The sequence below is a fragment of the Periplaneta americana genome, chromosome 15 (assembly GCF_040183065.1).
Source record: "Periplaneta americana isolate PAMFEO1 chromosome 15, P.americana_PAMFEO1_priV1, whole genome shotgun sequence".
Classification (NCBI taxonomy): domain Eukaryota; kingdom Metazoa; phylum Arthropoda; class Insecta; order Blattodea; family Blattidae; genus Periplaneta; species Periplaneta americana.
The window spans coordinates 164,408,977-164,433,709 of NC_091131.1; the positions used below are offsets into that span (position 1 = coordinate 164,408,977).

A 24,733-nucleotide genomic window follows, 5' to 3' on the forward strand; every position below is an offset into this window, starting at 1 on the left:
GTTGGTGAAGCTCTTTTATTGAGGGACATGATGTACGACTTACCTATTTTTTGTAGATTAAGTTGATTCGTCTGTCTCTACGGATGGAGAATTTGTCAATGATGTCGTCATGAAATGGCTGCTTCTCAATTATATCATGTAGCAAGTCCTTGTGAATGGAGATGCACGCCAATGATGTTAATCTCCCTTGTGCCATTGAATTGCGAAGATTTGTCTTTATGCAGTTGAGTGCAGAAAAACTTCGCTCCACTGAAACGCTTGTTGATGGTAATGTCACAATAAGGGAAAAGAGCCTATAGGTATCTTCAATACGCCTTTGTTTTCTCTTACACGTTTCAGTGCTTGTATCAGGGAAATGTTCTGGTACTCATGATCTGCATAGAGAAGCTCTAGTTCTGTTTTCAAACGACTTACTTTGAACAAATTTGGGAGAGTCTTTTGTAGAGTGGCAAGAGCATTAGAAGGAAGACATTTTGAAGTATTGGCAAAAGAGCAAAACTGAAGCTGTTCATTGTTTTCATATCTAGTGTTAACTTGCATAAAAATGACGTCAAGTATTTAAAAAATAATTGTTTGTACTTCTGAAAAAGTTCACCTTCTGACACCTTTCCGCCCTGAAAATTCACCCCTTTCTTTAGCCTTAAAAAAAACTGACAAAAACTTCATCTGTTTTCACAAAATCCATCCGAGTTCCATGCCGATTTTTTAATTCCAACTAACAAACAGGGCCAACAAAACAATTTTTCCAAATAAGAACTACCGCACAGCCACTGATATTCACTGTACTACCCACTTATAAAAATGTTTGGTGTAAGATCTTGCACCTTTCCTTTCCAACTTTTTTGCTGATATATTAATAACAAGTGCTGGTTTTCCTGCTAACAATTTTTTTTTTATTTTAGCCGGTTATTTAACGACGTTGTATCAACTACGAGGTTATTTAGCGTCGATGAGATTGGTGATAGCGAGATGATATTTGGCGAGATGAGGCCGAGGATTCGCGACAGATTACCTGACATTCACCTTACAGTTGGCAAAAACCTCGAAAAAACCCAACCGGGGATAGAACCCGCACCCGAGCGCAACTTCAGACCGGCAGGCAAGCACCTTAACCGACTGAGCCACGCTGGTGGTTTCCCGGTAACCTTCAGTCCATCGCGAAAATGGTGTCTGTAACACACTATACACTACATCGTTTATAGAATACGTTCCTCGTTGTGAATAAAAATATCGGAGTCACCACTTTTAAAAATAATCATAAAACTATCATTAAAATAAATAACTGCTTAGTTAACTTAATCTTCTAATATATTGTTTGAGCAACAAGACATAACACAGTCACTCTGTTCACACGTCTCACAAACTGAAATTAACAGGTACAAAGAAGTGTGAACACTGTGAAAGACAAGGAATTTTATCTCATTGTATTCGCGTGCCGTTATTTTCCTTTCAAAAGAGCCAAGCCAGGAGGCTGTAAGAGTGTTTGCAGCTACAAGAGAAATGTTTTGTCAGCGATTCAAGTACCCTCGCAAACAGGCTCTATAGAAATCTTACAAGGGTTTGTTGCCATGGTTACCCGTAAACAAATCCGCAAATTGAGAAGCTCTACCTCTGAAAGAGGGATATAGCTGTAATTGTCACCCTTCTCCACTCTGTGCCAACCTCTAGTGACAATGGGACTAGTGTTCCATAATGCAGAATACCTAAGTGCAGAACATATTACAACGCAGAACGTAAAAGACAAAAATGAAGTGAAATAAAATAAAACATTAAAATACGTGTAAATAAGTGAATTTGCGCTTAGTAAACAGGTGAAGTGCCGCTTCACGAGCTTCACCCGAAAAACCGCCCCTGGATTCAACATGGATTATATGTTGTGTTATTGTGGTTTACAACCAGTGAGATGTGTATTAAAATTTTTCTAGGTAAAGTGGAGGGAATCGAATGCCTACCTTGCCCGGTTCCACCACTGCCTGTCTCGAGCTGTGGCCATGGTTCGCAGCCATGTCGTGGAAGCCTTGGAACATGCAACCCAGCAAGTCCTGGCGCCAGCTGCGCATGTACCCAGTTCTATTGGTTCTGCGCACAACACGGCACTTGCCCTTTACTATGGCAAGTTCCAGGCCTCGGCACCTCGTATAAAGCCTCTCATTGCACAAATTGAAGCCAGAGTTTCCCGCAGTCCTGAGTGAGTTACATTTATTATTGTAAACTAGGTAACAAATACCATAAGTGCTGTAGGTACGTTTCTTTGCTCACAAAGAGATTGTTCTTGAAACTCTTATTGAAGTTACATTCTCAATATGATGAAAATTCTATATATATATATATATATATATATATATATGGATACATAAAGAAACAAACAACAACCATATAGGTATATTATTTTAATGTACCGAAGTACATATGATGTTTCCATGCAGATATTCTTCGTCATCGTACGATGAAAGAGCAGTGGAACGGAGAAAAATTCTCTCCGGCACCGAGATTTGAACCCGGGTTTTCAGCTCTACGTGCTGATGCTTTATCCACTAAGCCACATTGGATTCCCATCCCGGTGTCGGATCGAATCGTCTCAGTTTAAGTTCCAACTCTTGGGTTCCCTCTAGTGGTCTGCTGTCTGCACTACGTCATAGATGTATATGAACATAGGACAATGTCCACATATGTGCGGAGGTGCACTCGTTATGAGTGACTAATTGGCCGGGTCCGATGGAATAAAGGCAGTCTTAAATCACTAGGTGATTTACGCATATCATATATATTATTTTAATGTACCGAATTACATATGATGTTTCCATGCAGATATTCTTCGTCATCGTACGATGAAAGAGTAGTGGAACGGAGAAAAATTCTCTCCGGCACCGAGATTTGAACCCGGGTTTTCTGCTCTACGTGCTGATGCTTTATCCACTAAGCCACATTGGATTCCCATCCCGGTGTCGGATCGAATCGTCTCAGTTTAAGTTCCAACTCTTGGGTTCCCTCTAGTGGTCTGCTGTCTGCACTACGTCATAGATGTATATGAACATAGGACAATGTCCACATATGTGCGGAGGTGCACTCGTTATGAGTGACTAATTGGCCGGGTCCGATGGAATAAAGGCAATCTTAAATCACTAGGTGATTTACGCATATCATATATATTATTTTAATGTACCGAATTACATATGATGTTTCCATGCAGATATTCTCCGTTCGACTACTCTTTCATTGTACGATGACGCTCGATCACTTTAATCATTTCAACTGATCACCACTAACCCCACACACGGACTGAAGCTCTGAAACTGCATGCACAGCTTGCCTGAGGACTGAAGAAGAAAACACGCATGTGCAGAATAACAATTGCAATGATGCGACGGCTATAATTGAAAACGGAACTTACTTTAAGAACACGCCTCGTAAGAAGATAATAAATATATTATCTGGGTTTTATATTCATAAATGCTGTAATAGGTTGCAGTTTTGTAGGATAATAATTGGAGACGAGAATTTCATGCACTATAAAATCCCGAACTATGCACACATTCATGCACTATCAAACTATGAAACATGCACGATCAAGCAAAAAATACATTAAAACATGCACTTTCATTTTTGTTCCAAATTTTTTTTATTTCATTTTTTTTTTTCATTTTTTTATTTTCATTTATTTTTTTGCACAGTTAACAATTAACAACATTTGTAAATTCGTTCCTGTGAGGTTCCTACGCTTGTCAGTCAACATGTTTTTGTAGGCAGAGAATGGCTTCTATACATCGCAAGAAGTTATCGGTGCAAACTTGAATGAACATTTTTCTGTTATTTAGTTTTTTTCTTTTCCTTCTTCTATCCTGATTCCTGAAGCTAAAAACCATTAAAACATGCATTTAAACTGAATATAATGTATATTATATGCATGATTAAGCTAAAAATTGCTGAAATATGCATTATGCATATTTTTATCACCAAAAAAGACCAAAACATGGAAATATGCACGGAAAAAGTACTCATATTTAGAACCGGAAAGTAATTAAAAAAGGATAAGTACTAAGTTTGAGATGTGTCCTATTTTCCTATAAAAGCATGCATTTGCATGGAATTCTCGTCACTAATAATAATAATTGAATGTAAAGTTTCCCCTTTTTATGCCATGAAGGCTTGGGGAACATGCTGTACATAAAATTCTTCAGTCACAAGCACTCACTTAAAGTCAAAGATTCCATTAATTGTTTATATCATCAATACACATTTTTGTGTTATGCAGTGTTAGTCATTAAAACAGCTGAGTCAGACTTTGTCGTTAAAGGATCTGTGCTTGAAATTCTCTGACAACAGCATTAGTAATTTTTCTCTTTTTCTCTGGTTATTCCTTGATAATTTTAACATTATATCTATGAAGTTGGTGTAACTCTAACTGATGCCTTAAATATTTTAGAATAATGAATTAAAGAAGAATGGCTCTTATGTGGTTTTCTCATACATGTGCTGTCTGTGTATTAGTTGCAGTGATCGTTTTTGTTTTCTTTTTCGTCAAAAGTCATGGTAGAAAACCTTTCTTATCATAAAACATTGCTAGTAGCATACATTCGTTACTGGAGGTACGTTAACAGAAAGCCACAATTTAAGTCACACAGTATTTGTGTGCACTCATAGTTGAGTTCTGGCGTCTTGTCAGCTCATTTGAGTCGTGTGGATACAAAGGAAAAATTGTGACGGTGTCGTGTATAGTTCCTGGGGTAGCTCAGTCGGAAGAGCGTTCGTGCGCTAAGCAAAGGGTCCTGGGATCGATACCCGGTCCCGGAACAATTTTTCCTTGAAATTATTCATTGTTAGTAGCAGATCTGAATATGGGACATAATGTTTGCATGGCCATTTTATAGATCACACGTACACAATCTTTGGAGTATGAAGCATGTGGCATAAGTGTTTAATCTTCATTATTGCCTCATAAATTACCTTTTGTCTACCAAATTACCTTTCGTCTTGTTTCTCTTATCTATACTCTAACCACGATGTAAATACCAGATCACTTATCTGTGGCGCATTAAGTGTACTTCTTCATAGAACATCTTGTTATTCATCATCTTTTACAGTATCCACCTCGCGACAATGGAATTCCCTGTCACAAAGTATTAGGGGCTGCAAGACAATAAACACTTTAAGAACAGGTTAAAAGATAACCTTCTTAGCAATTCACTCCAATCATACTGACTTAAACTATCACTGATTATATTGTTATTTCTTCCTTTAGACATGCATCCTGATAGTGCTGTTTTTTCAAAATTGTCTCATAATAATTTCTTTCTATTATATAACATTATTTGAAATATATATTAACATTCTATGTATTTTAGCTTAATTCTGCTACATAGTGTTTAATTAATAGTTCATAGTATTTTGTTGTTTAATTCGTAAATAACTCTTGTATACATGTAACTATTATCTAAATAAAATTGTTGAATTCTTTGTAAGTTCATATGTATGTATACTTTTTGCTGGTTGAGTGGAAGAGAAGGCCTTATGGCCTTAACTCTGCCAGCTAAAATAAATTATTATTATTATTATTATTATTATTATTATTATTATTATTATTGTTGTTGTTGTTGTTATTATTGTTATTATTATTATTGTTATTATTATTATTGTTATTATTATTATTATTATTATTATTATTATTATTATTATTATTATTATTATTATTATTAATCGCCAGTCGTCATTATAACCAGTTATCAAACATCCACGCCAATGATATTTTTCAAACAAAAGTTCTTCCATAATTTCCTTTGTTTCTAATTCTCTCCTTGCGTAGTATGACTTGCAGCCAATGTGCTCACGATCTTCCTAACTAACGATCTCTGCTGCACTTTCATTTCTTGGTACTGTAACTTAGGAATAATCCCTTTTTTCATTCTCCTAACTTGTTCAAAACATTGTAGATATTTTTTAAAGTTGATATTGAATGTCCTAATTCTATTGCTTTTTCCATTGCCCCCAGAAACCTCATTCTGAAATCACCTTTCAAACCTACACTACCGGTCAAAAGTTTTCGATCACTTATTACAACTATGGATTTGTGGTTAAAACAGGGATTTCGTTTTGAATATTCTATCATATCATAATGCTAGAGAGAGAAAATATTTATTTTGTTGGCCTATTTAGTTTTTCCGATGTGTTTGTACATTGAAATAAAGTATATAGTTGTTTTCATAGCTGATCGAAAACTTTTGACTAGTAGTGTATACAAATTTGTTCATAAACTCTTTCATTCAGACAGTTTTTTTTAAGATGTTTCAGTGTATTTGAGAGCTTTAATTGCAAAGTGCATTAGGTTTGGCATTTATATAGTAGTTAAGTTGAATGTCACATTGGAATTGCGAGTATTTGGTACTTAGGCATATTGTGACACTTGCAGGTACCAGCAGTTGCTGACAGAGTGCCATCAGTGCTACTTCGCTCAAAGGGAGCTTCTGCTGAGCTCCAATGTGACCTCGTCTGTGACAGAGCTGTCTGTCACGCATAAAGGTGACCACTGTTCTCTCGTGCGCAGCAGCTGTACGTGTTTGGTGCTTGTGTGCCAGGATGAGCACCAGCTCTTCTATCAATTCTTTGGTCAACCAACTCCTCTTCTAGCGTGAGTTATTCTTCAATTTTGTCAATCTAAGTCCACGGCATGGCGCTCCTCAAGTTGCGGATAGAGGAGACGGTCTCCAGCTATGGAGGGTAGCTGCGAATATATTGAATAAGCAGTTGCGGACAGCCGATGAGGAGTGGTCCTCCAGCTTGGGGATTGGGCTAACAACCCATCACCATAAAAAACAGTCTGTTATGAAACCTCAAAATAAGCCTTGGAATGGGACTGATTCTCTGGCACGACCGGTTGTTCTTTATGGTTGTGAAACTTGGACTCTCACTTTGAGAGAGGAACAGAGGTTAAGGGTGGTTGAGAATAAGGTGCTTATTATTATATATATATATATATATTATATAACTGTTTTTTACTGCCCATACAATCATTATTACAAAGTACAGAGATACAGTATGCATTCATTATATGAACATGCCTAAAATTAATTTTATGGATCAATTATCATGAAGCACAGGTTCATGTAAAATAGATGGATCGATGAAAACTACTATATATATATATATATATATATATATGGTCTTACTAATAAACCGTGTATAGTTTTTATACGAGACTTATGCATAGTTGGGACAGAAAACTTCACTAATAAACCATGCATAAGCGATGGATGTATAAACAGTCTGTAACTATACAATGGGAATTGCTTTGCAGTAGTTATATACATGAAATCCCTTGCTTAAGCGTTATATAGAGAAAAAATGGCCGCCCCTCTAACAGGTGTTCGTATCGACTGTCATTTTATGATGATGATTGCCTTGTAACCACAGAAGAAAAAACCAAATAGCACAGAATAATTGGAATAATTTTTCTGTAGCTGTTCTCTCTGACCAAGATATACATGATAAAAACCAACATAATTAGGACATAAATATGTCTTTCTTATGTGACTACACCCTACTGTCAAATGCTTAAAGCACACGTGTGATTATAATACTTGTACAAATACGTGGTGTGTCTAAAAAGTTCGGTGAATGGTGTCATATCTGAACGGCAACTTGGCACATGTTCTTGCGCATGCGCATGGTTCTTCAGAGACGTGGGGAGAATCGATACACAGCATGCAATGCATGTGACTGGCAGTGTAAACAGACTGCGACCAGTTGAACATAGTCAGCGATCGATTCCACAGGAGGCCTTTGCTGATAGTTTCCAGAAGCTGCACGAACGTTATCGAAAGTGTGTTGTAGCGGGTGGCGACTATTTTGAAGGGCAATAAAGAAAATTTGTTTGTATCTTTGTTTTGTTTGTTTTCTGATAGTTTCACCGAACTTTTCCAATTCCTGGCTCAGAAGATGGTTAATGTTCTTGAACACCCTCCGTACTCTCCTGATCTGGCTCCTGCGGACTTCTTCCTGTTTCCCCGCTTGAAGGTGGCCAGATCAGGGGAGTACAGTTACCATCTTCTGAGCCAGGAATTGGTGCACACGGATCGCACAGTGTGCAGGGGTATTGTCATGGAGCAGCATCCATTTTCCAGTCCTGTGCAACTCTGGCCGAACCCGCCGGATACGCTGTAGCAATCAGTTCAAAATGGACTGGTAAAATGCAGCATTAATGGTTTGACCTGCAGGAACAAATTCCTTGTGGATGATGCCGTTGTTTTCGAAGATGGCGATCAACAGTGTTTTCACCTTGGATTTTTGCAGACAGCTTTTTTTTTTTTGGTCGCGGGGAAGTCCGTGAACACCATGACATCGATTGCCGTTTGATTCCGGATCGAACTGGCAGCACCAGGTCTCATCTCCCGTGACGATGGTTTTCAGAAGCAATGGATCCTGGTCACACATGGAAATGAAATCACCAGAAGTTTCCATCCGTTTTGCTTTCTGCTCGTCTGTGAGCTTGTGAGGCACAAATCGGGAGCAGATCTTCTGCTTACCCAAATCATCGCGGACGATGGTGTGCACCGTGTCCTTGCTAATGTCCAATTCCTCCGCAATCAATCTTAGAGTCAGTCGCCGATCTTGTGCCGATCTTGTGCCGATCTTGTGCCAGCATTTGTCGCACTTTCTCGATCAGATATGACACCATTCACCGAACTTTTTAGACACACCACGTATGTTTGCAGGTCTTCACTGATAAAATAATAAAAATAAAATGAAATCTGTATACTATATTATGTGAAGAGATGCATTACAGTCTTTGAACAATGTTAACTAGGCCCAGTTGTACTATCGATTCTTATCGCTATACACTAGCGCTAACTATAGGATGCAATAGAGAACCTCTGTCCTATTACCTTTTGTAGTGCAGTAATGACGAAACTATAACGTAGCTGTGTAATAGTTGTACTGTTATACACGACGTATGTAGTGATTATTAGTAAGAAATTTACACACGACTTATAAATGAGCTATTCATTGTGTAAGTGTAAGATAGTTAAACGTTTGTATAAGAGTTTTTATTAGTAAGACAGATGCTGTATAATATATTTTAATTTCTAAATCAATACCACAAGCTACAAAGGTGCAGATGTACTGCGCCTCATAGAATGAACTATGTAGTGACCTCATCAACATCTAGCGTGTTCATATTATCACGTCATATTTATAATTAGTATACTTGCATCATAATGAAAAATTAAACATCCTTAGCAATACAGCACAAGCTATGATTATTCTTGAGTATGGCCAACATTACTATCCTAATAAATATCTTCAAACATTGCGATAAAAGCAATACATACACAAAGACTGACTCATATTTCAGCCGATGAACGCGAACAGATAACTAACACTGCAGACAGCTCCTAACTGTGTCTCGGCAATGAATTTATTGCAGTGACAGCATTGCCACACATCTTCTGAACCAATAGGCACTTCCAAAATTCAAATCCATAACGTAGTATTATTTTTTCAACAGTTTAAATAAACACATGCGTACCGTGATCATATGATCACACACGGCGATCGATCATGCACTGTGGTAATGGGTTAAGTACTGATCACACACGGTGGTAATGGGTTAAGTGTACAGTGATAGATTATTTCCTGACTTATCTGCAGTTCCCAGAAACATAATTACAGTATTTATGCATAATTGGGAATGGTTGACAATGAATCTAGCTCCTGGGTGAGTGTTAGAGAAGGCCGTATGGCCTTAACTCTGCCAGGTTAAATAAATCATTATTATTATTATTATTATTATTATTATTATTATTATTATTATTATTATTATTATTATATTACCGGTTCTTCTGTATGATTGTGAAACATGGACTCTCACTCTGAGAGAGGAACATAGGTTAAGGGTGTTTGAGAATAAGGTGCTTACGAAAATATTTGGGGCTAAGAGGGATGAAGTTACAGGAGAATGGAGAAAGTTACACAACACAGAACTGCACACATTGTATTCTTCACCTGACATAATTAGGAACATTAAATCCAGACGTTTGAGATGGGCAGGGCATGTAGCACGTATGGGCGAATCCAGAAATGCATATAAAGTGTTAGTTGGGAGACCGGAGGGAAAAAGACCTTTAGGGAGGCCGAGACGTAGATTGGAGGACAATATTAAAATAGATTTGAGGGAGGTGGGATATGATGATAGAGACTGGATTAATCTTGCACAGGATAGGGACCCATGGCGGGCTTATGTGAGGGCGGCAATGAACCTTCGGGTTCCTTAAAAGCCATTTGTAAGTAAGTATTATTATTATTATTATTATTATTATTATTATTATTATTAATATTGTTAATATAGAAAACAATTACAACCGTTCTCATACTTTATTGCAGGTCATATCTAGAAGGTCTTTGTACAACTTTGTATGATGTCCTACGGCCCTTCATTATTCATATCAACCATTTGGAAACATTAGCAGAAGTATGCAGTATACTGCGTCTTGAAATGCTTGAAGATCACGTCCAAAACAATCGTAAGTAGAATTGGAACATCTGTTGTAAAGAAATGACTTAACATTTCATAATAATTTCTTAACATTTAATTTCTTTTGTTACATAATTTTCTGTTATAAATACTGTAACACCACCATCCTTGTAGTGTGTTCGTTCTTCATAAAGATAATTTGCTTTAAATTCTCCAAATTTTTTTTTGCTGTTGCAATTTTTTTATTACTCATGTCTTTACATGTCAGACATTCGCACTAACGACGATGACCACAGGATAATCGTAGCTGCATTATTAACGCTAATTTGATACAGTGTCATTAAATAATCAGCTAAAATAATTAATAATTTATAATAATTATGACGAAGACAATGAAAGGGTGCATCTGATTCTATACTCTGCATTTAATTATAATAATTTGAATTATGCCAGCCCATTGCAGAATCCAGGGTTTATGACGAAATAAATAAACGACTGAATAAATAAATCAGTGTATGAATAAATTACTACCGGTACTTAATATTCAATATTCTTTATTGTCATGAAACAAGTGTTGCTATGTACATAGTCATAGTAATAACAAATATAAAGATTATTTTCGGCATGTAGGCCCAGATATAAAAAAATAATATGAAACAGTAGCCTAAATTACATCCATTAAATTAAAAATACAATTTATTAAGAAATGAAAATATAATTACCGGTACATCACTATCAAAGTATTCCCTGATTTCAAAGATTTTATACTAATCTACTTTCTTTGCAAAGAAACAGCCATGCATTCAAATAATTTTTTTTTGGAATTTAGGTTAAGTTTAGATTTAAGACCTCTCATAATCATCCTATCACATCATCGGGGTAATGTAACTCTGCCTTCCAGGCGCCCCCAACCTCAGAAGTGGGTTACAACTAAGCTACGGCCAGGAGAGAAGACCAGAAATGTTGAAAAGACAACCTCGTGGCATTAGATTAAAAAATAAAAACATGTCAGAGAATGCCTTCATTTAAAGAAAATGTGATTTTGACTCGCCTTGTTTATTGGACTGCAGTCTCACAATTCTACAAATTTAACATTCAACAGAAACATGTTACAACTGCTATTTGTTATTTTTAAATTGCCACAGTTTATGTTGTCATCATACAGTAATTTAACAAATCTGAAACCTAAATAATTTGTAATGGTAGTGCTCCTTGTAGGCATTTAAATACTAAAGTCAAAGACAAAGTAGTCCAAATTATTATGGTTAGTTTCCTGATTTTTGCTTTGGAGGCCTCAATGGGTATTGTCCACAAAAACATTTGCCTGTAGAACAGAGAACTTAGTATGGCTAATAACAGCTAGTCAGGCTTCATTTACCATGCCATTATTTAATACGAATATTTATTTTCAGTCAATGACTTTACTATCAAAATATGTAAGGTGCGAGTCCTTACATTACATGATTTAGGCCCAATTGTATAAAACTCCGTGACTAAAGATCAACTTTGATCGAAGATCGAAAAGTAAACCGAGTTCAGACACTTCTTCTATTGTATAAAACTTTTCTGCGATCAAATTACCTTGGTTCAAATGCAATCTAAGTTCACGTGAAAAGGATTTGGCAACATCGCATAAACAGGTGAAATACGTGATGCGCGGACCATGTTATACTGGTTTGTTCAGTGTTGCCAATCTAGCGATTTTAACTCTTTTTCAACAACAATTTCTTTTAACTTTTATATTGCTTAAATAGGGATTTAGTGACCTTTTTAGCACCCCATAGTGACAAAATTTAATCTTTCTTTGTTGATAATGAGAAATCTAGCGACTTTACAAGTACTTTTTCGCGACTTTCCGTATTACACTCTATTGGAGACACTGGTTTTTTTTTTTTTTCAATGTAAATAATGGCGGACAATAAGAAGAAGGTTGACTGTTCTCCAAGTTGTCATCATGTTCTGGTGTTTGATAGTGCTAAACATAATAAAGCTTTATAAAACGACAATTTTCGTTTAGTAATACAGTTACCTGAACATTTATGAATGTACCTATCATATCCATTAATAATTAATGTTTGTTATATACATAATATAATTATAGGTTATGTTATTTGATACTGCTGAACACGATAGAGCCTTATAAAATATAAGAATGTTTGTGTATTAAGGCAAGAAATTTAAAGAAATATATATAAATGTACCTAACATATCTATTAATATTAATAATAATGGATATTTTATTTGCACAATCTGTCACTCGTATATTTCAAACAGAAAAGAAATAACTGAACTTGGATCATCCAACTTAATCGGAGAAATTTCTTCAGTCAAAGTTGACTTTAGTTTGAGACAAATTAATCTCAGATTAGACTTTATACAACACAAAATTCCAAGTTCAGCTGAAACAAGGATCAATTTAACCTCTGATCTAAGATTAAATGGTTTATACAATCGGGCCTTAATATTGTATGAACGTTTTCGTCGGTTTCATACCAACATCATCAGATACAACATTCTATATAGCAATATCAACACTAACAGGTACATATGTCTCTACAACCAAAATACAGTATATATTAATAAGCATACAATATGATAAAAACATGATAGAAACGAACATAATTAGGACATAAATATGTCTTTCTTGTGTGACTACACCCTACTGTCAAATGATTAAAAAGCACACGTGTGATTATAATACTTGTACAAATGTGTTTGCAGGTCTTCACTAATAAAATAATAAAAATAAAATGAAATGTGTATACTATATTATGTGAAGAGATGCATTACAGTCAGTTAACATAGTTCAAAGACTGTAATGCATCTCTTCACATAATATAATATACAGATTTCATTTTATTTTTATTATTTTATCAGTGAAGACCTGCAAACACATTTGTACAAGTATTATAATCACACGTGTGCTTTTTAATCATTTGAGAGTAGGGTGTAGTCACATAAGACATATTTATGTCCTAATTATGTTGGTTTTTATCATATTGTATGCTTATTAATATATATTGTATTTTGGTTTGTAGAGACATATGTACCTGTTAGTGATGATATTGCTATATAGAATGTTGTATCTGATGATGTTGGTATGAAACAGACAAAAACGTTCATACAGTATTAAATCATGTAATGTAAGGACTCGCACCTTACATATATTGATAGTAAAGTCATTGACTGAAAATAAATATTCGTATTATATATCATAGACTTTTCTGAAAATTAATCAAAAAGAATTGCAAAACGTGCCATCATTGTTGCAGGTATAATGCCCAGTTTACTTTAGTGGAGTGTGCAGTATGATAGTCTCCTAAAGATCAAGATGTGTCATTACTTTTAGTGTTAGTTCTTTTAAATGTAATTTTGATGTGTGTATTAAATTAGCTTGTTAGACCAAAGTATGCGAGCCGAAAAGTTCATGCTAGAAGAAAGAATTTTTATTTTTGACACATATGTGAAAACTAATATGGTTGTGAAATTTGGACTATCACTTTGAGAGAGGAACAAGTTAAGAGTGTTTGAGAATAAGGTGTTTAGGAAAATATTTGCGTCTATGAGGGATGAAGTTACAGGAGAATGGAGAAAGTTACCTGACATAATTAGGAACATTAAATCTAGATGTTTGAGATGGGCAAGGCATGTAGCACGTATGGGCGAATCCAGCAATGCATATAGAGTGTTAGTTGGGAGACCAGAGCGAAAAAGACCTTTGGGGAGGCCGAGACGTAGATGGGAGGATAATAGTAAAATGGATTTGAGGAAGGTGGGATATGATGGTGGAGACTGGATTAAACTTGCTGAGGATAGGGACCGATGCCGGACTTATGTGAGGGCGGCAATGAACCTCCGGGTTCTCTAAGAGCCATAAATGAGTAAGTATGTGAAAACTAACTCATATTGAGATGTGTGTAGGCAATTAGGGATTCCCTGGCATTCCAGTTCCAAGTAAAGAAACAGCTGGACAATTTGTTCTTAGATTAAGGGAAACAGGATCACTAAATGCTAGAAATCCCAAGTCAAAATGAAGGGTTTTAATGGGGCGAAGAGAAATCAATGAAATTGATGCATCATTAGGATGTTCTCCAAAGAAATCTCTACGTTGTGTTTCACAAGAAGTATGCATTTCTAAAACCTCTGAAACCTGACAGATTGGCTATAATCTAAGATACAATGAAAGAGTAATGGAACGGAGAAAAATTCTCTCCAGCACCGGGATTTGAACCCGGATTTTCAGCTCTACGTGCTGATGCTTTATCCACTAAGCCACACTGAATACCCATTCCGGTGCCGGACAGAATCATATAAAAAATATATATAATCCAAGAATTTCCACAGCTTCTGTAATGCAGGCATTCATTATGGAATAATCATATAATTGTTGGGCGCATGCTATTATTAAAAGAGTTATGTGTTTTGAATCACACAAGAGGTTGCGGATTGACAGTGCTGCTATCTATGCCATGCACTGCAGGAACTTTGCTGGAAGTTACAGATCGAAATAGCAGCTGTCCCACTGTGTGCACCTTATCAGCCCGGCCTCGAGCCAGATGCTCTGTATTTTTCATTGAACTCAGGAGTTTGAGTCTTTCACCTTGGATTGATTAAAGATGAAAGAAATATGAAAGATCAGAGTGTGAATCTTAAATTATCAGGGACATGTATGTGGTAATTATTATTTTATTACCCCACGTTTTTATTATATTACAAGAAAAATGAGCTAAAGAGAGAACTGCCATTATTTCATGACATGTTTTTGGTAACCTTGAAATTGTCTCTGGAATAAGATATAAAGGACAATAAATAAACAGTAAAAGAACATTAAGGACAGTTTTCAAACTATTCTCCTCTCTGATATATTTGCTAGTCCAGTCAAATTTGCAATACAGCAAACTTTCGATTATTTGTGCTAATCACCTGAGAAAACAACACGAATAATCAGAAATGTTTATTGGTTTGCCGCAATAATGGTTTAGCATAAGAAAATCATAAACATAATATGTACAGTAAGCTAACTTGCTGTATTTAAAATTATTCTTTTTACTTTTTAAGGCAGAATAAGAATATCAGGCTGCAGTTTAATCATTGAACTCACTGCACTGGTAATCCCCTGGAACTGTCAGCACTGCCGCAGAACTTTTACTGTTTGTTTTCTGGATGAAAGTAATCAGTAATATTTCTCTATCTTTTAGATGCATGTAATGTTTTCTTATAACGAAACGAATATTTCGAATGGCAATGACATCTGTGTAATCATAATCCCATATAGTCGAGCAAAGTATCAACATACTGATCAATAATAACCGCGACGTCAGTTTAATTTTAAAATAACTGTCGCGAACATTCGAAAAAAAAAAGTTAACTAAATTGTAATTAGGAAGACAAAACCTCTTTTGTTGCTCTAACGCTAACAAATTAGACACTCAAAATATGATATAATTTATATTCTATCGTTTCTCAATTGTCTTTAGAGACAATTAATATTAGATACCCTCCACAAAACTGGCATCATTTATACATCGACGGATCCTTGATCTCAAGAGAACAAGGTGCCGGTGCAGGTGTTACGTGCTATCTCTTCTCTCTTTATAGATCTCTTGGATATGGAACAACAAGTTTTGATGGAGAAATCATTGCAATAAGTGAAAGTCTCAGGAATCTTCTATGCCACATCAATAAATTTAAGAATGCAGTTATATTGTCAGACTTCAAAGCAGCTATTCTATCAATAGTCTCTAAACACACACCTTCATCTCAAACTGCAGAAATTGCCCTCTCAATTAATATCACTCAATAAAAGAATTGTATTCCAATGGATACCATCCCATTGTGGAATCCTGGGAAACGAGAATGTGGATGCTTTAGCAAAGAAGGGCAGCACTGCTACTTACAGACCTGTTACTAAATCTACGTATTACTCTGTGAAGAGATTTATTAAATCTACATACTTAGACTTCAACAAACAAAATTTGATAACACAATCTGAAGGGAAAAAATGGAACTCTCTCCATCATAATCCACAGTTAATTCCCGATTTACCACGAAAATCGTCTGTAGCTGCATTTAGATTGGCAACAGGCCATGACTGTTTGGCCAAACACCTGCATAGAATTGGAATATATCAGTCCCCTAACTGCCCATTGTGCAACTCAAACCAAGAAATGGATTCGGAACACCTCAAAATCTGTGCTTCAGTGGCTGGTCATGATAATATCTTTGAAAAATATTGGAGTGCAAGAGGTCAAATGACTTTGTCAAACACCTGGCATTAGAAAACAACAACAAGAACATATTCTGTTGTTTCTAATTACAATACTAAATACGTTACTGCATTGAAATTACCGTATTTACTCAAATATTTCACGCACTTTTTTTCCCGCAATTTCGATCTATAAATTAAGGGTGCGTGAATTAAGCGAGGAATTTCACAAGCTGGTATTTTTAAGGGTAAAAATGACAAAACTACAATTTTTAATTTGAAGGACGCAGTATGACTGGAATATCGAGATTTACCATTCATTGTTAAAACTTTTAACAGACGGCTTTTGACAGGTTTCCCTTTTCGAGTCTCAAACTCAACTGATGCGATGCAACACAAAGCTTTCAAACCACCCCATTCAAATGGTAGGGGGAGGTCAATACCCTATATCGGTATTTTTAAAGGACTTTCATAGACGAGAAGGGTGCGCCTGTAACAGGTAGCTGTCCGGTCCCAAATACCGCTATGCACTCTCTCGTTACAGCATTTAAGATACCGTACATTCAGGGCTCCTCGACATAACACACCTCATTACTTCATGTTTCAGTATGTACTTGTTACAGTATTTCACGAATATTAAATGCGTGAAATATACGAGGAAATTAATTTATTAAATTATATAGCCTGATAAATAATTTGGGTGTGTGAAATATGCGATGGCGTGAATTACGCGAATAAATACGGCTGTACAGTATGTTCTTATATTTTGTTTTCATAAGTTTCTCTAGTTTGGTCGCTTATCTAGTATGTACTATACTGTGTTTATACTACAGCTGTATGTCGATTGTTGCAGTTCATGACACGCGCGGTGCTAGTTGTGCGAGCTCAGTTCACACGTATTCAAAATTTCGTGTTGTTTCAATCTTTCGAACACCTTCACTGAAGTAAAAAAAAAAAAAGCCCTGCACGAATAACTGAGAGTTTGCTATACTACATTTTCTAGAAGTACTGCTCTATGCACAGTTGATTCAGTATTCTGTAATGTAAAAATCTTCTTCCTTTAGGCCTAAGCATCAAGGGTACAAACTTAGCCAAGAATTTTTTGAACGAAAAGAATTCCGAAAAACGACTTAGTACAGAAGGAAAGTAAATCTGGTAGCTATGTCACGTTCAATTTGTTACATGTAAAAGATTCTTATGTTATGACATCTGTCATACAGCTAATGTGTTTTTAGGTGCAAATGACTCTGCCAGTTAATCTGTCATGGTGCTCTCTGATACTTCTGTCATACAATATTTCGAATATTGGTATCATTACCAAATATACGCATATAGGGGAGAGTCGGGTAGTATCGGACATCGGGTAGTATCGGACAGTGCGTTTCTTTCATCTACCACCATATGGTAGTACCTGAATGACATGGTTACGTTTCTCTATGCGACATCACAGAAACGTAACCATGTCAATCAGGTACTATCATCGTGTGGTAGATGAAAGGAACTCACTGTCCGATATTACCCGATGTCCGATACTACCCGACTCTCCCCTACACATAGATGAATAATATACAACTTTATTTTAAGCTGGTCCATTAGAGGCATTCGGTCGAGTAGCATGGCAACTTCTACAGGATGTTCAGGAGAGATTGGTGTTTCGTGCGCACTGTTACCTCCAGTCAGATATCCTGCAGTACAGGCCTGCACCCGGTGACCTGGCTTATCCCGAGAAATTAGAAATGATGGAGGTAAGTGGAAGGGGTGTTACTTTAAGCTGAGGATTGGAAACGTTTTCTTCTTCTAGTACAAAGTTGGTAAGTGTATTCCTAGATTAGTGGAAACAGATTTGACAGATACAGATTTGTAGTTAAAAAGTCTCCATTATTCTTGGTTAAAATATTAAAAAATGAGAACTTATCAAGTGCTGCACGGCCAGGGGATGTAGGTGGTGTTGATTGTGTCCAGAAATATAATATAAAGAAATGCTGTCTTGCTATAGTGGCAAGGGAAATTTCAGACCTTACTGGTGGCGACTTTTTCGTGCCAGTACATACATTTAGCTGCATGTGAGCTTTGAAAATAGTAGTACCACATTCCTCTGTATAAACGTAATCTTTACCATAGAACAACCATAAAGAATTAACCTATACCTTTCACTCATTTCTGTCTTAGTCGATCAGTTCAGCATGCTTAAAGTCTTCGAAAAATTTCATCCATTGTACATGTAAAATAAAATAGTTACATTTACAAATTTGCTGATATTTTGTGTAATTGAGGACCGTTTTTGCAAAACTTGCTAACTGCAAAATTTTCAAAATTGAGATTTTGGTGGATTAGTTAACATAAGACATGCCTCTACATGATGCTAAAGGTTTCTTAGGAAAATATTATTTCCTTCACAGTAGTGTGTCAAAATGTGATCGTTTTTTCAAAACTTTCTTTCTGCTATGTGAGAGCTATAGCAAAACTTGCAGTTATTTCAGTTTTTTGTGTTTCCTGTAACATTTAGTTTTTACAGTTAGCAAGTTTTGCAAAAACGGACCTCGGTTATATCACAGTCTACTATATACAGTCACGAAGCTTGAGTTTTGAGGGTGCTAGAAACAATAGACTGTGACGGTACTATTTTGCATTGCCTGTAATGAGGCGATATTAGCGATCCTAGTGGTGAGCAACTATCTAATGTTTGCATATTTACTATGTATTGAGCTTCGCGACTGTATATACTAGACTGTGTTAATATATGTTATGTCAAATCAATCAATCTTCTTAATGTATCCAGCTGTTTGCTGACAACATAAAGTCCACTATAGTCCACTGTCGTGTATTCAGTTGTTGTTTTTCACGAGAAATGAGGGGTATTTTGATCGGTGTTCATTATAGATGCCTGTTGCTAGTAGCCAGAGTTGGGATGTAGTCAATATATACTGCAGGGCTGTGTCTTCTGATTTTAATTTACTTCTTTTGTGGTTCATGGATGGACAGTATAGAAGAATGTGTTCCAGATCTTCATCATGATTATTACACCACAGACAAGTAGGATTATCAGAAATGTGAAATCGGTGTAGGTACATTTGAGTGACAATATGACCTGTTCTGGCTCTTGTTAAAAATGTTTAAACATGTCTGGGCAAGTTTTTGTACATTTCCAGGTCATTTGGTTTCTTTTGTACAGACTGTAAAATTTTTCCTTTGTCAGAAGAGAGCCAATTGTTGATCCATAGGTTTGTAAAATGAGACTTTACTGAAGCAAATATATTATGTCAAATAGTAAGTACTATTAACAGTGGCAGTGGTGGTAGTAAAAGCATTATTCATTCTCGCAACCAGCACAGCTTGGATGGTAACACATTACCTACTAATCCAGAGCTGCACACGACCATGTGTTAGATTCCTGCTTGTGGCTGATTAATTGGTTGGGTTTTTCTCGAGATTTTCCCAAACAGTAAGGTGAATGTGAGGTAATGACATGGGGAATCCTGGGCCTATCTCGCCATATATCATTTTACTATCAGCAATTCCTTCGATGCTAAATAACGTTGTAGTTAATAGCATCATTAAATAACCGACTAAAAAATCATTGTATTATATACACAGTGTTGCTCACCTAGCCTTGAGCTCGTTTTACTTGAATCACGATACTAATTTAATTACAAATATTAATGTTTTGATCTTACAAAATACGTTTGTTACGGTAACAATTAATATTAGAGGAGAAAAATTCGCTCTGATGCTGGGGATCGAACCCAGGTCCTTAGTTCTACATATCAAGTGCTCTAACCATTGAGTTATGCCGAAGTTCAGTCCACATCACCAGATCGAATCCCTCTGCTCCATTGTTTTTCCCTTTGTGGCCTGACTCCAAGTTCGACATGTATGTTGACATTTTTATGTTAAGTCAACTGCCATTATACGAGAGGTGCACTCAGTTGAGTGACTTGGTGGCTGGGATACCACAGTAATGTGCACTATTGCTCGAAGAATCTACGTAAAGATTAATTCTTTGGTCCTACAGAATGCGTCTGTTACGGTAACAATTGATATTAGAGGAGAAAATTTCGTTCTGGCACCAGGGATCGAACCTGGGTTCTTGGTTCTACGTACCAAGTGCTCTAACCATTGAGCTACGCCAGAGTTCAATCCACAACACTGGATCAAATCCCTCTCCTCCAGTGTTTTTCTCTTTGTGGCCTAACTCCAAGTTCGACATGTATGTTGACATTTTTATGTATGTGGATTGAACTTCGGCGTAGCTCAATGGTTAGAGCGCTTGGTACACAGAATCAAGGACCCAGGTTTGATCTCCGGTGCTGGAGCGAATTTTTCTCCTCAATTAATTACAACAGTTTCTATTTAGATATTTGTATGAGATGCTAGAGTTTTGTGTAGAGTGTGATATTAAAATAAGCAAAAATTATTTTTTCGTACTATTTCAAAATCCTATTCCCATGAGTTTATATGGTTCTTTAAAGAATCTTTCACATCATGGTGTGATGTACAGAAGAGGAGGCCTCACCTGGCCTGTGACCTGTACGAGAGAGGAAAGAATGAGTTTGTTTCATGATAGTTAATATTATACAAATCTACCGACATGGAAGTTCCTCTCAGACTCCATATCGATCAGTGATATAGCTACGGCACATGATAACGTCACAAGTCATGTCTTTCCTCCTCTACTATACACACCAACAGTTCATATTGCTTAAATACGTATAAAACACTTCGTGGCATAATTCAGCAGTACACAGAATAATTTTGTTTTATGCTTCTAACTAGTCCTTCAACTGGAAGTTGTTGAGAAACACTGTATTAGAGCAATAAAAATAAAAATAATGCTGACACGAAGATGCTGTCTAAATTTTTACATGTACGAGGCGTGTCCATAAAGTAACTTTCCCACTCGTCCCACAGCTAGCAAACCATATGTTGCGTGAAGCGACTGCGTGTATGTGATAGAGTAATATTCTGGCATGGCGCATGCACCAGTGGAACTTCCCGAGTGCTCTCAGTAGCTTCGTTGCATTGGTTGAAGATGGACGCTCCTATTCCAGCTCCTGCCGTGTGAAGTACGGTCAGTGATAAGAGTTTTTGAATGCACAGGGCATAGCGCCGATTGAAATTGATCGTCAGCTGTGCCAGGTCTATGGGCAAGCAGATGGTGCGTTGCTGCTGCAGACAATTTTCAGCAGGATGCCAAAATGTGCATGACGAAGAGCGCAGTAGGAGGCCAACCATCATCACAGACGACCTTGTGGAGCAACGCACCATCTGCTTGCTCATGACGTTAGGCCCATAGACCTGGCACAGCTGACGATCAATTTCAATCGGCGCTATGCCCTCTGCATTCAAAAACTTTATCACTGACCGCACTTCACAAGCGGCGGGAGCTGGAATAGGAACGTCCATCTTCAACCAATGCAACGAAGCTACTGAGAGCACTCGGGAAGTTCCAGTAGTGCATGCCCCATGCCAGGACATTACTCTATGACGTAAACGAAATAGAATATGTTCAAAACCAAGCTCTCAGACTCATTACTGGTGGAATCAAAACAACTCCAATAGATTCTATGAGATTCCTCACTAATATTAACAGCATCAAAATGACAATAGAAGAAAAAGCACTGATTCAATATGAAAAACTTATTAGATTACCAGGAAACAATTGGCATTCATACAGTCCTCTCTGTAGATTGAAAACTCAAAAAAGTTTCATATCCATTGTTCAAGAATTAAAACAGAAAATCAATATCCCGAATTTAAAAGAAAACCTACAAATTAAACCAAACCCTTTAACTCTATTAAATATGGAATATAATCTAAATTTAACAGAAGAAATACTGAAATCAGAAGTAAACACTGAAATACTGAAACAATTGTCTTTAGAGACAGTTAATATTAGGTACCCTCCACAAAACTGGCTTCATTTATACACTGACGGATCCTTGATCTCCAGAGAACAAGGTGCCAGTGCAGGTGTTACGTGCTGTCTCTTCTCACTTTATAGATCTCTTGGGTATGGAACAACAAGTTTTGATGGAGAAATCATTGCAATAAGTGAAAGTCTCAGGAATCTTCTATGCCACATCAGTAAATTTAAAACTGCAGTTATATTGTCAGACTCCAAAGCAGCTATTCTATAAATAGTCTCTAAGCACACACCTTCATCTCAAACAGCAGAAATAACTAAAATGCTCTCTCAATTAATATCACTCAATAAAAGAATTGTATTCCAATGGATACCATCCCATTGTGGAATCCTGGGAAACGAGAATGCGGATGCTTTAGCAAAGAAGGGCAGCACTGCTACTTACATACCTGTTACTAAATCTACGTATTACTCTGTAAAAAGATTTATTAAATCTACGTACTTAGACTTCAACAAACAAAATTTGATAAAACAATCCCAAGGGAAAAAATGGAACTCTGTGCATCAAAATCCACAGTTAATTCCCGATTTACCACGAAAATCGTCTGTAGCTGCATTTAGATTGGCAACAGGCCATGATTGTTTGGCCAAACACCTGCATGGAATTGGAATATATCAGTCCCCTAACTGCCCATTGTGCAACTCAGACCAAGAAATGGATTCGGAACACCTCAGAATCTGTGCTTCAGTGGCTGGCCATGATAATATCTTTGAAAAATATTGGAGTGCAAGAGGTCAAATGACTTTATTGTCAAACGCCTGGCATTAGAAAACAACAACAACTCTATCACGTACACGCAGTCGCAACATATGGTTTGCTAGCTGTGGGACGAGTGGAAAAGTTACTTTATGGACGGACCTCGTAGTTACGGCCTGTCATTGAACCGATTAAGTGTTGGTACTTGAGCTTTCCGTATCAATATAATTACATCATTGCTCCATTTTCATTCTGTTCCACCTCATAGGTACTAAATTTAATAATGTCGCAGGTTCAGGGTGATTTTTGTGTGTAATGTTGAGCTATGCTATCATCATTTTCCTGATAGTGTGAAGGAAGTGATTTTGTTGCTTCTTTCAGAGCATAGCCCAATCTCTGCAAGAGCAAGCTGCTTCTTCCTTACGGCGATCAGAGTCAAGATCATCTCTTGCTTCAGTTGGTTCTGCTACTTCTCAAGAAGTGGCCCGTATTAATAATGATAGTGGTACAGCCATCGAGCAGCCTCGATCACGAACAGGAAGTGAGTTAGCTCAAGTTTATTTAGTGTTATATTGTTTGAAAAGTGCACCTTAAAAAAAGAGTGTTAAACAGGTCACGCAGGTGTTCCTCATATATTTTACGCATTTGACTACAATTTAGTTCTTTTATCATGTTGAAAATGTTCAAAAGATATACATTATTTACTAAGTATCCAAATAAAATGAACTTTCATTTTCTAGATTGTGTAGGATGGGCGGAAAGTCACTCCCTGTTTCTCCTAAAATATTGAAAGTGGAACTTCACATTTTTTCACAGATAATCTATTGTTTGTCATTACTTCCCCTAAAGTTACAACTCAATGTATGCTCCAGCATTTGTGTCACATTTTCTTAAACGGACAGGTATGTTTTCTGTGGCCTTCCTCAAGAACTCGGCAGGAACACCAGTTTTGACTTGACAGATCTGATTTTCAAGTTCATCAAGAGTCTGAGATTTGCTGCAATACAATTCTTTTTTTCCCCATCCCCATAAAAAGAAATTGCCTAGGGTCAAGTCTGGACTTCTTGCAGCCATTTTGTGAACTTCTGGTGGCCTATCCAACATCCTGGAAAGTGTTTATTGAATGAACTTGTGTTCATGTGAGATGCTGCTCTTCCGCATTTTGCCTTGAATGGCTCAATGAGGACTTTCCAGGATGTTGGATAGGCTGCCGGGAGCCCACAGAATAGTCAGCAAGAACTCAAGACTTGACTTCGTGCAGTTTCTTTTTATGCAGGTGGCCAAGGAAGAAGTGTATCACAGCAAACCTCAGACTTTTACAATTCATTTTTGATTATCAGATAAGTCAATTACAAAGTTATGAAATATATTTATTTAAAATTTGCAATCATATGACTTACCATTCTTATTGCAAATTAACATTTGCTACAACATGTTACTAAA

General features: G+C 36.7%; 1 protein-coding gene and 1 non-coding gene across 2 annotated transcripts in view; one reads left to right on the forward strand and one right to left on the reverse strand.

Moving 5' to 3' along the window:
• Cog3 (conserved oligomeric Golgi complex subunit 3) overlaps positions 1 to 24,733 on the forward strand; it is a 93,426-nt gene that overhangs the window by 33,215 nt on the left and 35,478 nt on the right. The window contains exons 6-10 of the mRNA XM_069848464.1: positions 1,926 to 2,188; positions 6,404 to 6,622; positions 10,375 to 10,514; positions 18,255 to 18,415; positions 23,672 to 23,831. Of these exons, the coding sequence (XP_069704565.1) occupies positions 1,926 to 2,188; positions 6,404 to 6,622; positions 10,375 to 10,514; positions 18,255 to 18,415; positions 23,672 to 23,831 (943 nt within the window). The remainder of the gene's footprint in view (positions 1 to 1,925; positions 2,189 to 6,403; positions 6,623 to 10,374; positions 10,515 to 18,254; positions 18,416 to 23,671; positions 23,832 to 24,733) is intronic.
• On the reverse strand, positions 20,729 to 20,801 carry TRNAT-CGU (transfer RNA threonine (anticodon CGU)). Its single transcript has one exon. It is a non-coding gene; the product is annotated as a tRNA-Thr (tRNA).